General features: G+C 39.5%; 1 protein-coding gene across 6 annotated transcripts in view; it reads right to left on the bottom strand.

The window, feature by feature from the left end:
* LOC148025161 (Holliday junction resolvase MOC1, chloroplastic-like) overlaps positions 1–13359 on the bottom strand; it is a 154977-nt gene extending 141618 nt beyond the window's left edge. The window contains exons 1-3 of one of the 6 annotated variants that reach the window (XM_087694916.1): positions 13217–13359; positions 12866–13093; positions 12385–12770 (exon numbers count right to left, since the gene is read on the bottom strand). In XM_087694916.1, coding sequence (XP_087551042.1) covers positions 12385–12770; positions 12866–13001 — 522 coding nt within the window. In that variant the 5' untranslated portion in view covers positions 13002–13093; positions 13217–13359. The other 5 variants (XM_087694918.1, XM_087694919.1, XR_015693415.1 and 2 more) reach the window with 5 other exon arrangements.
* Between the last annotated feature and the right edge of the window lie 3412 nt (positions 13360–16771).

The following is a 16771-nucleotide window of genomic DNA, read 5'->3' as shown; positions in this document are numbered from 1 at the left end:
GTCTTTATGGATTAAAGCAGGCCCCACAAGAATGGTACAATGAGTTTGATGCTTTTATACAATCTCATGGCTACAAAAGAAGTGGAACAAACCATTGTTGATACACTAGAAAGGCTAAAGATAGCAACTTGATAGTGTTAATACTTTATGTGAATGATATGTTGATAGCCAAGAATAAAAAATACAAGATCAATACCCTAAAAAAAAGATTAATGAAAACCTTTGAAATAAAGGATTTGGGACATACAAATAACATTCTTGGTATGCATATAGTCACAGATAGAACAAAGAGATTGCTCTATCTATCCCAAAAGGATTATGCCAACAAAGTATTGTAGCGTTTAAATATGGAGGGGGAGGAAGGCGATTAGCACTCCATTGTACCCATGTGTAAGACTTAGTGCTGATGATTGTCCCAAATCAGATGAGAAGAAAACTGAAATAGCCAAGGTTCCATATTCATCATGCATGAGCAGCCTCATGTATGCTATGATTGCCACTTGTTGTAACGGACACTCAAGCAAGGACAGCCATTGGTTCGTATACAAGTTGGAAGAGCCCCTGATTCTATGAACTTTCTAGAAGATTTTAAAAGATTCTAGAATATTTTAGAAGATATTTGCATCATCACTTATATCATCACTCATGTCAACGTGCCATGTGTCAATATACCTTTCATGAAATGTGTAGACATGCATGTCATACCATGTGGCATCCTCTTGTAATGGCGTATTTCCCTTAACCTCCCTAGGCTATAGTGTAAATAGGGGTCATGGGCTACAAGCCCTTCAATCTTGCCGACACCAATTGTGACCGTCTTGCATAGTAAGTCCTTCCAATTCTTGTCTTGTTCTAGTCTTAGTCTTGTAATCAAGCCACACTCTTGTGAGCATTCTCTTCTAATCGAGTTCTCTTGTAATTGAGTTATCTCACAATCAATTTTCAGTTCAATTTCTCTTTGAAGTTCTTCTCTTGTAAGTTGTGAGAACAATCTCCTTGCTCTTGAAGAGCACTTGCTGTGCGCATAACAATTTGGCGAAACTCTCCTACCACAACCTTACCTAGTCGTGATGGAGTCCACGATGGAAGATATTGTTGCTTCTTTACAAAGCATCCAACAGCAAATCCAAGCGCTTCAAGAAAGTAATGCAAAGCTACAAGCAAAGAAACGACAAGCTTTAGGCTTAGTTGTGCGAGACCCACAATGACAACTTCAAGAAACTCAAGAGACAAGCTTACATCAAGCCAGAGGTCCATCAACTTACTGGCAACCTTCATGATCAACATAGGAAAGGACCAAAGGTCAATCTTCCAGAGAAATTTGATGGCACAAGGCCAAAATTCAGAGATTTCCTCCAGCAGGTACGATTGTTTATACATATACAACCAAATCGTTACCTAAATCATGCTTCTCAAATCACCCTCGTAAAAACTCTTCTCTCAGGTACACTCTCTCTTGGTTTGCCCCCTTGCTTGAGAAAGAATCCCCATTGCTATATAATTTTGAGGCCTTTATACAAGAGTTCTCTACCACATTTGAAGAAGTAAACAAAGTAAGAGTAGCTGCAAAGATTAGAAATCTACACCAAGGATCAACAACCACCTCAATATATGCATCAGAATTTCAACAACTCACATGCAATTTAACATTGCATGAGAAGTATTTTATTAGTCAATTCTATTGGGGATTGAAAGATGATGTTAAAGATCTTTTGCTCACTATGCCAAAGGTACATACACTTAGTGAATTTCTCTCTCAAGCAATTGAATGTGGCAACCACCTGTTTAAGAGAAAACAATAAAGATGTCAAGGAGCCGCTTTGAATTTAAGCATGATGAAGACTTTTGAAGACCCAACCGCCCAAGAAGACCAAGTATTTAAGGCACAGCATATGCAAATTATATGACGCGGTTCAAGCCATTGACAACTCAAGAAAAACAAAGGCGGCATATTTAGCAGATTATGCATGTATTGTGGCCAATCAAGACACATAGCTACATATTGTCCTAACAAAGAATGAGAATTCATAATGCTACTACTCCATCACTACCAGGAGATGTCTACAAATAGCCTCAATGGAGACCATGCGGCTAGACAAGGCTTTAAGAAACCTAAAAGAAGGTCTCCTTCTATCTGCATATCCAACGTTCAACTTTATGTTACAAATAAAGATTCACCTAGAGGAAAAACACATAGACGAACAAGCTTTCTTAGACACTAGAGCCATAGCATGCTTCATGGATGAGAAATTTGCATAGCAATATGGTATACAGCTTAAGGAAAGGAAAGCCAGTATGTGCAGAAGTAATTGATGGTCAACCTCTTGCTTGAGGAATGAGATTCAACCCATAAAAGTTACCCTAGGGAGTGTTGTATGAGATATAGCCTTCAATATCATCCATTGCCCAAATAGTCCCATTGTCATCATGCTACCCTAGCTAGAATTACATAATCTCGATATTAATTGAAGGTCTAGAAAGATTAAACCAAGGCTAGTGCAAAATAATAAAAGAAAGAATTCTCAACCAATATACATTGGGGCAAAGGTGTTCATACGTCAAGCAAAGAAGAATCCATTCTTTTTTATTTATGCAATTCAATGGAGAAGCCAAAGAATAAAAGCAAAAGCTCAATATGCAGAGTTCAAAGATATGTTTGCAAAAAAAATGCACATATGCTACCAGAACACTGACCTTATGATTGTGCAATAGATTTACAAGAAGGAGCTCAACCTCCTTTTGCCCCATCTATAAGCTATCACAAGATGAATTAGTAGAGCTCAGGACATATATTGATGAGTATCTTGCTAAGGGATTCATATATCATTCAAAATCTCCAACGAGTGCTCCAATTCTATTTGTCAAGAAAAAAGATGGATCCTCATGGGTGCTTATAATCTTATCAAGACAAAGGAAGATGATGAATCGAAGACGACTTTTCACACAAGGTATGAGAATTTTGAATATGTTATTATGCCATTTGGCCTCACGAATGCTCCAACAGTTTTTCAACATGGACTTTATTATGATCTATTTGGATGACATATTGATCTTTTCCAAGAACCAAGAGGAGCATGAGCATCAAGTCAAAATAATTGTAAATAAATTACGACAAGTCAGCTTGTATGCAAAGCTAGAAAAGCTCATCCATGCAGATCCATTGAAGCCCTTTATCATGGAGACAAATGCCTCAAATTTTGCACTTGGAGCTGTCCTATCCCATATCGGTGATGACAATCGAGTTCATCCAATAGCTTTCCACTCAAGAAAATTCTATACTATAGAAATCAACTATGAAATTCGTGATAAAGAACTTCTAGTTTTTGTGGACTCCTTGGAGACTTGGTGACACCTACTTGAGTCTTGAAGGCATTCCTTATAAGATAACTATCTATACTAATCACAAGAATCTGGAATATCTTATGACTTTTTGTATCTTGAATTGTCTCCAAGCAAGATGGAGTGGTTCCCTATTCAGATTTGACTTCATCAATACCTATAGGCTTGGCCACCAACACAAAAAGCCAGATGCTTTATCTCGAAGAACCTACTTGGCACCAAAAGAAGGCAATAAAGCCCATGACCAACAGGATTTTGGTAATCTTGAAACCTGAGCAACTAAAGTTAAGGACAATTATCAGCAAAGCCCCAGAAGACTTTGGATTCTTGTTAAAGGTCAAGAAGGAAATTACAAAAGACTCATTTGCCTAGGACATAAAGCAATTACATCAAGGCCAAGAACAAACTGAAAGGGATTTTCAAGACATTGATGGACTCTTTTATAAAGGACTCCTTTGCGTTCCTCCCAATCCTTTGCAAGTGGATATACTCAAGAAGAGATATGATCTCCCCTCAAGCCATTTTGGGGTTAACAAGACAATCGAGCTAGTTTCAAGGGAATTCTTTGTGGCCACAAATTCGAAAACTAGTCAAAGACTTGTGCATTTTTGTGACACTTGTAATTGAGCTTAAGTCCCTCGTCATCGATCTCATGGTCTTCTTCAACCATTACCTATTCCAAGTAAGCCATGGACATCCTTATCTATGGACTTCATTGTTGAACTATCTTCTTCCAAACAATATGATACACTCTTAGTAGTGATTGATTGATTCACAAAAATTGCACACTTTATCCTAACAAACAAGAGTATCAATGGAGAAGGAACAACAAGGCTCTTCATGGAACAAGTATATCAACACCACGGGTTACCTGATGATATTGTATGCGATCACAACCCCCACTTTATACCTAGGTCACAGAAGCCTCTTTAAACTTCTAGAAGTACAAGTGAATCTTTCTTTAGCCAATCACCCACAAAGTGGACAAATAGAAAGAGTCAATCAAGTCTTGGAGCAATACCTTGGATGCACAATCAACTATCATCAAGACAATTGGGTGGATCTATTACCCCTTGCTGAGTTAGCATACAATAATTCCTCACATGCATCCACTCAATTCACACCACTCTTTGCTAATTATGGTCAACACCCAAGGATAGATAATCACGTAAGATCACAAGAGAAGAATCTAGCTGCTACATACTTTGCTCAATATCTCTTTGATATTCATAAAGAGCCGCAAGCATAGATCAAACAAGCTCAAGAGAAATATAAGAAAAATGAAAATAAGCTTTGCATGCAACATCCATCATACAAAATTGGAGACCAAGGTTAGCTTCTTCAACGTTATCTACGTTCTTCTCACCCCTCCCAAAACTTGAATTATCAACGACTTGGGTCCTTCAAGATTCTTGGCCAAGTAAATCCAATCACTTATCATCTCCAGCTTTCCCAATCCATGAAAATCCATCTTGTATTCTTGTTTCAATCTTGGAGCCATGTCATACATCTAGTATCCTTGGAAGAATACCAAAGCCATCATCTCCAATCATAATTGAAGATCACCAAGAATATGAAGCAAATAAAATCCTAGATTCGAGAATTTGAGGAAGATTACAGTATCTTGTCCATTGGAAGGGCTATGATGCAAGTGAACGAACATGGGAACCAGCTTACATCTCCAAAAAGCCCCTATTAAGGTTTGCGAATTTCATCTTCAACACCCAATCAAGCCAAGGCCTATTCAAAAGCACACCTCCACCCCTTGTGGAACTCAGTGCTAGAAGGGGGGGTAATGTAATGGACGCTTAAGCAAGGACAGCCCTTGGTTTGTATGCAAGCTGGGACATGCCGTAGTTATATAAAGTTTCTAGAAAATTCTAGAACATTCTAGAAGACGTTTGTACCATCGCTATGTCATTGTTGATGTCCATGGTATCAACATGCATGTCATGCCATGTGTTGATATGCATGTCATCCCCATGTCGCATCCTCTCGTAACATGTGTTCCCCTTAACCTCCCTAGGCTATAGTATAAATAGGGGTCATGGGCTACAAGCCCTTCAGTCTTACCAATACCAGTTGTGAGGCTCCTGCAAGGTAGGTCCTTTTCGAATTCTCGCATTGTTCTAGTCTTGTCTTGTATTGAGTCTTGTCTTGTAATCAAGCCACGCTCTTGTGAGGATTCTCTTGTAATCGAGTTATCTCGCAATCAACTTCTAGTTCAATTTCTCTTTCAAGTTTTTCTCTTGTAAGTTATGAGAGCAATATCCTCACTCTCGAAAAGCACTTTCATACTTATAACACTCGCTTGGACATTGCTTTTACAATGCAAGTAGTGAACAAATACATGTCTTATCTTGGCAAAAAGCATTGAGAAGCAGTTAAAGGTATCTTGAGGTACTTAAGTGGTACAAGAGATATGTGTGTATGCTTTGGGAGGAGTAGTGGTATACTTGGGTACACACATGCAAACTACGCAAGGAATATTGGCAATAGAAAGTCAACCACATGATACATTTTTACTTTGTACGGTGGTACAATCTCATGGATGTCTCATTTGCAAAAATATATGACATTATCTACCGCTGAAGCCGAGTATATTGTAACAAAGGTACGCAAAGAAGCCATATGGCTTAGTGGAAGGTTAATGAAATAAATGCCAATAGGGCCAACCTCCCATCTTACTTGCTACCCCTAATTATATATGTACACACTCATTTTGTATTCTTTGAGCGATAAGATGATAAGGTGTTGCTCACAAGAGAGCGATTGGAGGCACCACAAACATAGCATCTTCTCTCTTTTTTTTTATAATGAGTATTTATATTATATCATCTAACTAAAAGAGTACAAAAGTCACATGACTAGAAGAGTGCAAAGGTCACAACAAAGAAGTGGCGAAAATTGCCGTATGCCAAGGAACCAAGTCCTCCTTGGAAAGAACATCAATGTGTTGACGAATAAGATCCAGCTGCCAATGTAGGAGACCTTTCAACTTAGCAAGGTTTCTCTAAAAACCAAACACAAAAACAAAAACAAAACGTTCCGAGTAATCCAATTGTGCCAATAGCCCCAAAAATGGAGAAAAGAAAACAAAATCTTCATATGTGGACGTACTGAAGTGGGGTGTTTGGGCCGAGCAAAGACCCAATCAAAAGGACACAACGATGTACCAATCATAGCCCTCCAAATATCACACAAAAGTGTCCAAATTTTTTGAGCCAAAGGGCATAAAAGAAAAATGGCTGCACTAGTGAGACAAAAAAAGCAATTGCCATTGGAGATTCGGCATTTTGTAAGTGACGTGGGAAGGGGAAGCCCACCAACCATCACGCGCCAAAGAAAGACTTTACATTTATACAAATGTCTTGTTGAACCAACCCTCCATGACAATCCTTTGCCACCAAGCCTAAGATTTATGCAAGCCCCAAACAATATTAGCCTTGGTAGCCAGCCAATGGTGGCCCTTCATCATAAGGTGATACACTTGGTTAGCCAAAGCCTTTTGAAGACGAAGTCAACCCACAAGATTCCAATCTTGCCATGGACGATCTGAATCAGGGGCAAGAAAGGGCTTCCTAGATTGCAATGCTATCAAAAGTTAATCCCACAAATCCGAATATCCTTAAGGGATTAGAAAAAGCATCCTAGCAATGAAATGACATCAACCCATTGCGACTCACCAGAGTGGCATCAACCCACCGTGACTCACCAGAGTGGCATCAAAAGCAAAAGATAAGCCCAGGCATGCCATACGAGTAAATTTGGGGCAGCCCTCTTGTTTCTCATCCCACAAGAGGAGCTTGGACATACCCAACAATTCCATCTGAAAAGAATTAGCTAACTAAGCGATCCTGCGTATGCCATTGCACCTTTTGAAGAACCGGCTTCCATGAGCATACCAACTTAGTCTCCAAGAAAGAGAAAGATGATGAGAAAGGGATATCAACAATAATAACATACCATCACGAGCCCTGAATGCTCATATTACCATGCACCATACCCAAGTTTTCCAAAAAGAAACAAGCAACAAAGAGCCAAGGGTGCCAATCGATGCACAAAGCACAAAAGAGGAACCACCAACGAGCAACCATGTGAGTGTGCACATCCAGAATAACCCCACTACCATACTTTTAGGAGTGGAAACATGGCTCCAAGAGATCCAAGAGATACCAATGTGCAAAGCGTCCTATTTCCATAGCATAAAACGAATGTATCTAGTAAGATCCTTCAAGATAAAGCCAATCCAAGGCAAGAGTGGCAAAAAAATTAGTGAGCGTAGATAGCATGATGGACTATGCCACTTTAAGGCGTGCATGAAAAGATCAAGCCTGTGATTTCGAATAAAGAAAATTGGCATCCAATTTGTAGGAAATCCATTGTAAGAATCTCTTGAACTGAACATCAACACCATGGGAAATCACCATACCTTGCCATTCCAAGGACTACAAATCCGATTCAGTACAGCTAATGAGGAAGGATTTGGCTGCATTAATACGAAGACTAGAAGCCTGTCCAAAAAGATTCCAAGTGTCCCAATGCCTTGTGGAGGTTATCTCATTATGCTTTGAGAATCATAAAAGTGTTATCTGCTAATGATTGGCCAACAAAATGTTGGCCAAAAGGAAAAGAAAGACCAATCAATTGTCCCATGTCCACCAAATGAGATAACATAGAGAGAACCGGATAGGTTTCCAAGGCAAAGAGGAAGGGGCTCAAAGGGCAGCCCTATCTGACTAAGCGTGCAAGAGTGAATGGCTCGATGACCCACCATTCAACATGACCCGCAAAAAGGCATTTGTGCTAACAATGTATATCAAACAAGACAACCATGGACCAAAACCCATAACGTGCATCAGCTCTACCACAAAAGACCAATCCAAGTAATAACCAACACAACTTCCTGCTTAGAGTGCTTAGCATAGTCCATGCCCATCTGAACATTCAACACATTGTGCAAGATATCCCTATCCTTGATAAATCCATATTGATTAGGGTGCACAATGGTAAGAAGATGCTTATAAAGCCAATTAGCCATCACTTTAGAGAAGATTTTATACATAGATCCCATCAAAGAAATGTGTCGCCAATGTTTCAACATCGAGGGTGAGGACACTTTTGGAATCAGCTTCTAATACTCCCGCCTTTCATGATGCACGCATGATCCCAATTTCCCAAACCTACTAGCACATGGCTATCAAGGGTTTCGCCAAACTAGTAGTATAAGCCTCAAAGAATTCATTAGTCAAGCCATCCCACCCAGGACTTTTGTTCTTGGATAATTGCAACAAAACATCCATAACCTCTTCCTCGCGGAGTATCACTCTTATGTGGCTGAATCTACGAATTAACTGCTTGCACCCTAAGCAACTATGGACTCACCCCCTTAAGGAAGTCGCTAGTGTCTAGCAACAAAACATGAAACCAACCTTTGGTGAAGCAAAGAGCAATGAACTATTACTTATAAGCAATTAATCTTAAAAACAAAAATTCACCAATTGACAAATAGACCAAACAATGGAGCTACAATGCTTTCACCCAAACACAAAGAAAGATTAACCCCAAAGCTTGACATCCCTTGCAAAATTTCTTTATTATTACTGAATTTCTTATGCAATTATTACTACTCAAAAAGCCTGTTCTCTAGATTCTAAACTTGGACTCAATAGACCTATTATAACACAACAAAAAAGAATTTGTATCCTTTCTATTATTTTACATATTTATTTATTTATTAAATTTATTTCCTTTTCATGTACTAGATATAAAAAAAAGTGTATTAGAGCTAGTCCTTGATAAGTAATCACAAGTTATGGTGGATCCATGTAGTGGATTAAACAAAAGATAGTAAACACTTCTACCTATATGATCCAATTGGGCGCCTGTGACTCAAGCATATTAGAATCATGCTTGCACACAGAAAGGATTAATGCTTGAAGTGTGGGCTAGATCACTCAAACAAACAATTATAATCAACAAAATTGCATGATTATTAAATATTTGTACAATGTGCATGTGTAGACTGAAAGCTTAAAATGCATATATCTTTGCATAGAAACCCTGTATTAAGGCTTCAACACTATTTTTGTAATGTACTAGTGAAGAGCTTTTACATGACACTCATATTAGGGAGTCATTAAATTTTAGGAGCCTCAGATTGACCGAAAAATGCTATCTTAAAAAATAAAAATGACATTCTAAGCATGTTTTGTGTTCTAACAATGCTTGCTAGCTTTGATTGTTTTTATTCTTGATAGTATATAGCCCAAAAAGGAAGGCCATAAAGAAGAGAAATGTCAAGACACTTATCACACGAGCTTCCAAGTGTACTAACACTTGTCACACCTCATGACATGTGGTTGGACACTTGTCTTATATTGCTCCACTTTTCCTTTTTGCACTAGCTTTTTTCTTTTCTCCTACAAAGAGAACTCGTTTTTCATCACTCTATATTATTTTTCTCGATTGTAAACTCTTGTACAGTAGGTTGAACATAGCCTAAAGTTGACTCTATCTATCTCTATCATCATCCTCCATTCCTGCATCATCAAGTACCTTCATATTCTCTCTTCTTTCACTGCTATTTTACACAACTAGCAGACCTGTAAATTCATTGCAAAATCTTTTTCTCGAGCTCTTCTTCCATTTGAAAAAACAAGAAAAAAGCTTATTGATGTATTGTTGTTCATCAAAGAGAAAGATTGATTTTTCCTCTTTCTACTTTCATCTTGTAAAGAAATCAATTGTTTTAATGCATTGTAAGTTATACATGTGTGCATGCATATCTTTACATGATCTTATAAGGGAGAGAACAACTTTTTCTCACTCTCGCGTTGATTGTAGCTAAGCTCTTCTCTAAAGGACTTGGGTTAAGCACAAATAATTCCTTCAAGAGGGGGGAGTTGCCCATCTTCAACCCTCAATCTTATCTCCATTACCTTTACGTTTCCATGGCTGTAATTTTCTAAATAATTGTCATATTCAACTTAAGTACTTGTTTTCTCCATTTCTTCAAATATTAAGTCTCCAAAACAAACAAATAATATAGTTATTTATTCAGCCTACATTGTTTGAAGCATTTACAACACCTCTATGGGGAAGGGACTCCCTCTCATCAAAGAAGGATAGCTCCCCCCCTAATGGCTCAACACCCCTCGGCACATGAGGAGATGGTGAAACCAACCTTCCCTTTCACAAAAGGCTGGTACAACCCTACAATGCACTAATTTACAGCAAGCAATAAGATAACTTAGAATTGAGCCACTTTACCACTTTGAGCTAGATTACCCCCAATCCAGATGATCCTTCTCAAACAATGTAGGAAGTATAGGCACCTGCACGAGGGTGCCACGATGGCCAACAGAGCTCCTTCAATAGGAGCCCTTGTAGAGACAAAGAGAGAAGGAGGAAGTGAATGAGGGCGTGAATGTTTAAATCTTCTAGACCAATCAAATTGCCGATCCCCGTTGGATCTTTCCATCTTTGGTCTTCTTTGTGTTGATCCTCTCGATCTTTGTGACAATTTGTTTGACAGGAATGTCAGTCTTCAGAACTTTGTCAATCCTCATCCAAATCATCAAGCAATCAAACCAGCAATCCATCTATCCTTCATCAAAGTATTTGCACAAGCACACAAAGAAATATGCTGTGTTTTTGTGTCGGCCTGCCTGGAGGAAGGAGAAATCCACTACATTGCTGTTAAACGGCCTAGAGATGCTTGGCAGTCGCCAGAAGATGCACCAACACAGCAAGAAACCTTGGATTTTCAGGTCGCCCTGGAAAGAAGAACTATCGCCAACAGTTTGCAGCACTCATCCACTTTTGGATGGCTGGAAAACACAAAGACCTGTAAAATTACAGCACGAAAAGCATGGTCTCCTCTTTGTAGATGCTTCAAGTTCTCTCTTTTGGCAATGATACCATGTGAGAGTGCGCAACAGAAGAGAAACACAAACACGAAGAGAGAAGATAGAGAGATACTGAAATGAATGCAACAAAGAGAAAGAATGGACCACATTGATCTGAAAATGAATGCTGAATACACAATGGACTGATCACTTACCAGCCCCAGGATAGTTGGGCTGACCAGCCAGTCGGCTGCATTGATTCTAGTCAGACCTGCACAAAAAACTGCCTGCAGCCTGCTCCAGTGTGAATACAGCCAGTAAATGGCTAAAAACTGAAATGCACTGGAGCTGGATCACTGTCTGGCAGTGTGAACACTCTCAAAGACACTAAAACTGAAATGCTCTGCTGATCACTACCTTCTACAGGTCCACACTGCTGCGTTTACCCATAAGAAAACTGCTGTCACCATTGCCACCTCTTCTAGGCTACACATCATCATTTTTAGGCCTGCCACCACTACATTACGCTGGTTCACATCTGCTGCATGACAGGACAGCTCATCTCTGACATCCCCTAGCTCTTATAGGTAGACTGCCGCTGTGTTGGGATTGTCTCTGGTACAACAAACTCTGGGGTTGTTCCCCTTATCACCCACTCCTTCATTACCTCACCTCAGCCCATGTCCTCGAGACATCTCTCATTGAGCATTCATTAGATTGTGTATTGTCACATTGTGTGTTGTACACTCTGTGCCTTCTGTATTTGTCCTAGCATTTCCTTGGCATCAGAACCAGGTGCTCTTGGCCAACATCTAAGCCTTGGTTAGGAAAGCTTGGCGTTCAAGAGGACATCAAAACACTTTCAAAGGGAGTCGTATCCTTGCCCTCTAATACAACTGGGTTAAAAGAGTTCAATCCTACTATAATTGATCCCATTAGTAGCCGACATCGGCTCTTCCAGAATGGTTGTTTGAGCAACCATGGTGGATGTATACAACCAAAGAAGGGTCTTTGAGGTTTAGAAATAAACAACACCCCCATGGAGAAGGTCATACTAAGTTTAGGGTTAGTTCCTCTCCACTTGCCTGCACAGAGGTACAAGTTATTCTTTTCATCCACATCTTCTTAAGTACAGCAAGACATACAAGTGCGCAAGCAGAAATTGAGAACCTAGATATCATCAGTTGCGGAGTACCTGTGACTCCATAATATTATCACCACGTAATATAGCCATAGCACCTCCAACATCAGGATCAATGCCGAGAACTACAGTGCCTTGCTTGGCATGAGGTACTTGCACAAAGGAAGCTGACGCTCTTCCAAAATCTGCTTCACATTCTGACTCTAAATCTGATTCTCGTTCTGCTGCAATAACTCGAAATTCCGACGCTCTCTGCACTCCAGCTCCTGTATCTGGACGTGTAAACAGATTCTGGCCATCAAACCTGCAAGGCAATGCAGAATCTTGAGCTGGGGATAAAGCAGCCAACCACTTATTCCGAGAAATCTCCAAAGCAGCTTTATGTTTCAATGCAGCTTCTCGCCTCCTCTTGGCCACAACTACGGGTTTAGATTGATCATCTGATGAGAGGAGTTGCAAACAACCTGGATAAGTCCCAAAGCACAACGTGGGGTCAAAGAAAACCCGATATGGATCGCGGGGGGGAAAAAAGCACCTGATGAGCTGAGGAATGTGATAGACTTTACAGTAACTGGGAGAAGCGGGAATGCAGGACGAGGCTGGTGGCATCCCAGCAGCATGCTGAGCGATCGCCCGGCCCAGTGCTTGTTCGCAAGCCGATAACTCCTCATGTAAGAACTAATCCATGCCTGTCATTGTCAGTCTCAGTGTATCAGTCTGCCCCAAGAATTCGTATGAGAACTTTACAACCTGCGTCAATGGCCTGAGATGGAACTATGAACCTTTAGTACACCTCTCTTTTCTGCATAAACCCACTACTATATGGGCATGTACGGCATTGGCAACTTTGTTTCCTATCAGTGCATGTCTACAAACAAGTACGTACCTTTCTGTTTCTCTATAAAACCAGTACATACAAATAAGGCTGGGTAAACCTGGCAAGTTCACTTCCTTTCTATCACATTGAAGTACAAAGCATTCAAAAGGTATATATATGTGCTTGGGTTTTAAAAGATGGTGTAGATGGAGAACTTTATGTAGGTGTGTGTTGTACCGAAGACCTCCACTCCAAAGTCTTGGATGTTGGGATTCCAAGGGAAAATCACTCAGCTAGAAGAATGCCTCTTAAAACGTGAAAAGCAAGACGTTGGAGTATGACAAGTGCCTATTGTAGAAGGACCGCCTATGTCCCACAAGCCCTGCACTGCCATGTGGTGCACCTCTCTGTCATGATCTACCACTCACCTTGATAGACCACCCACTTGCCCTTCTGACGTGTCGTGAGAATCCATGGCATGGTGTGCCTCTTGGGTTGGTGTGAAGGTGGCATCTAGGTGATCTTCTCCCCTTTGAAAGCCTAATGGTGTCTAAGGAATCCTTGATGTGCCACTACATCTTGAAACTTTTAGATGAGTGCCTGATCCCTTATTATCTTTCCCCATCCTCCAAGCATATGAGAAAGGAACCCCTTTTGGTGCAAAGTGCCTTGCTATCCTTGTGTGCTTCCGTCTTTTTCGTCCAACCCACTATCATACATGGAGAGCCCATCCCTTCACCCTTTTCTCCTCCTCTATTGCTTCATTGTCACAATGGTGGTCTTGCTCTTAGGCAATGTAGACCTTTGAACCACCTCCTTTCATTCTGGTTTGGCCTCCTACTTGGTCTCGTTCAATTTCTTTTTCATCTCATCTTTGAGAGCAACTACGTCCTCCACATTTTTCCTCGCAAATCCTCCATAGTGGGGACTATTTCATTGTCCTCCATGGGTACAAGGGATTCTTTCATATTGGATAACTCCTTTTCTTAGGTCATCATGCATGCCACTATACCAAGATATCCTGAGGTACTTGTAGTTGGGGGAGGTAATGCTAGTAGCTAAGTTTAATGCATGGGCAACCAATTGACAAGTTCCATTCTTTGAGATGAAGCCCCACGTTTTGAGGGATGAACCTCGCTTGGACAAAGCTCAACCCTTAGATGCTCTAATTATCCAACTTATTGATTGCCTCAACCATGCCCCATAGTCAAAAGCTATGCAAAAATGAATATTTTGAACTTGTGGTATTAACATTTGTGAGATTGTATTATTTTTAATAGCATGAGGTCATAATTTATTAGTTCTACAAGTAATAATGAGTGATTTTCACTTTGTTTAACTAACTTTGAATCCAATCTTATGCTCAAAATGAAGATGACGAAATGTAAAATGCATAGGAATTCAATTCAATTATGTCTATTTTTCATTTCAATCAAAGCTTTCCCCTAATTTGCCACATCCTAAACTCGTTGAAGTGGGTCTAAAATGTTGCAAGCATGGATCCTCACTACATTTAATCACACTAACACTAGTTACAGCTATGGAGGAAAGGAATGAAACTTAGTCATAACTAACGAGTCACACAACTAAATTGAATTCAAGAGATGTCCTAAATAAAAAACATGGTAATGATTGGAGGAGGTACAATTGATGAGGTCTTGTCAAGTTGGAAGTAGCAAGATTGATGCACTAGCTAGCTCTCATGCTCTCGTATGTAGCTCTCATATAAAGTGAGGATCCATGACACTAAGACTCCTCTAATAGCAAGACCACTTGCATTAGTAATTACTGCAAACTCTCAGGTGAACTCCAAGAGTTTTGGCACTAAAGTCCTAGAAACACATTCTTAGAGTTTATCAAAGCTTTATTGATGCTCTAATGCCCATATGATCTAGGTATGTTTCTTGAAAAGGTTGGTTAGAGGTGCTTTATTTGATGCTCTATCACCCACATGATCTAGGTATGTTTATTCAAAAGGTTGGTTAGGAGTGTTGCTCTAAGGGAATAATCCTTGATGGACATTTGATACCATCTTGTTCATTCTAGAAAATAAATAGGATAGATACTTAGACATGATAAATGTGATAAATGGGCTAGGTGATACTCACTCTGAAATTATAGAAGACAAGACACTTTGACCTTACATAATAATTCTAGAATTACAAGGTTCAATTACATTTGGCATCATGAAGACTACGATTACTACAAAACATCTTTAAAGGTCCAGGATTGCAAGGAAAAGAAACATCAAGAACTTAAATAACAAGTACAAGATTACAAAAAATAATGAGGATATACCAATAGCAAAAAAACCTAGCCATTACAATGACGAAAGTAGTCAATGGTGGCTCGATAATAGTATGTACCATATGGAAATTTTTTATTAAGAACTCATATACCATACAACTTCCAATGGTCAATACGAAATCTAAGTAGCCTTCCTTGTCTAGGTTGTCGTTCCTCTATTTTTTTTCGAGCTTCTAATGCTTTATGTCTTGAGATGCTCTACATTTTTGGACTCCATTAAGCTTGGAATTTTGGAGTGAGAAGCAGGGAGTAATCAAAGTGAAAAGGGGTTGGAAAAATTATTTTGAAAAAAAAATTATTTAGTGGAAAGTCTCAACAAGTGAGAGAAATGAGAGAAAATAAGCTTTTGTAAAGCCTCCAATTTTTGTGATAAAGGAGGGTGCGAGGCCTAATGTGGGTGAGGTGGCTTTAAAGTCTTGTTGCAAATAGCTTTGTGATTGGAGGAAATCAAGGCCTCCAAGTGGGGGTGGTAGAATTAGTTGCCTATTATTGTGCATGAAAAAGTTGACTATAAATTCTAAAGTGTGTGGATAAAGATTCATTCTCCTAAATGTTAGCTACAAATACATGCTCATGGCATGGATTTGCTGTAATACCATGTTGGAAGCATGGATCCTCATTGCATTTAATCACACTAACACTAGTTATAGTTATGGAGGAAAGAAATGAAACTTGATCATAATTGACAAGTCACATGACTAATTTGAACTTAAGAGATGTGCTAAAATGAAAAATGTGTTAATGAGTGGAGAAGACACAATGGATAAGCTCTTGTCAAGCTAGATGTAGCAAGATTGATGCACTAGCTAGCTCCCATGTTCTCATGTAGCTCTCATACAAAGTGAGGATCCACATGCTCTTTTACAGGGCTTTACAAGTTGCAAATTGAGTTGCATAGTGACATCATAGATTTCATACATTGTTCTCCCTAACTAAGAGCTGGTTCTTGTGAGCCTATTGGAAGGGCCTATTTCCAATATAAAAGTGTTATACACATCATCTTTTGGGAGTAAACATAACCCAACATTCACAATAATAGCACATCTTAGTCCACCACATTGGTAAGAATATCAAGCTCACTAATGAGTGTGTAGAGAAGTCTAGCAATGAAACCAAATGTTGTTGCAAACTAGCTCAATCCAATGATGGGGGCTTGGTGGACCACTTTTCGATTCAAATGGTTCTATACACTCACCATTCACCTATCTCTCACCTAGGTGGCTCTCTATTTTGCTTCCTTCACTCTTAGTCATTCTCACTATTCTTCTCATAAGAATATGAGAAATTATATAGAATGCTTAACAAGCATAATGATGA

This window comes from Lygodium microphyllum, chromosome 15 (genome assembly GCF_053477565.2).
Source record: "Lygodium microphyllum isolate KBCC chromosome 15, Lygodium_microphyllum_v1.1.10, whole genome shotgun sequence".
Taxonomy (NCBI): Eukaryota; Viridiplantae; Streptophyta; class Polypodiopsida; order Schizaeales; family Lygodiaceae; genus Lygodium; species Lygodium microphyllum.
The sequence above is the reverse complement of the archived record's forward strand: the minus strand, read 5'-3'. Positions and strand labels throughout refer to the sequence as shown.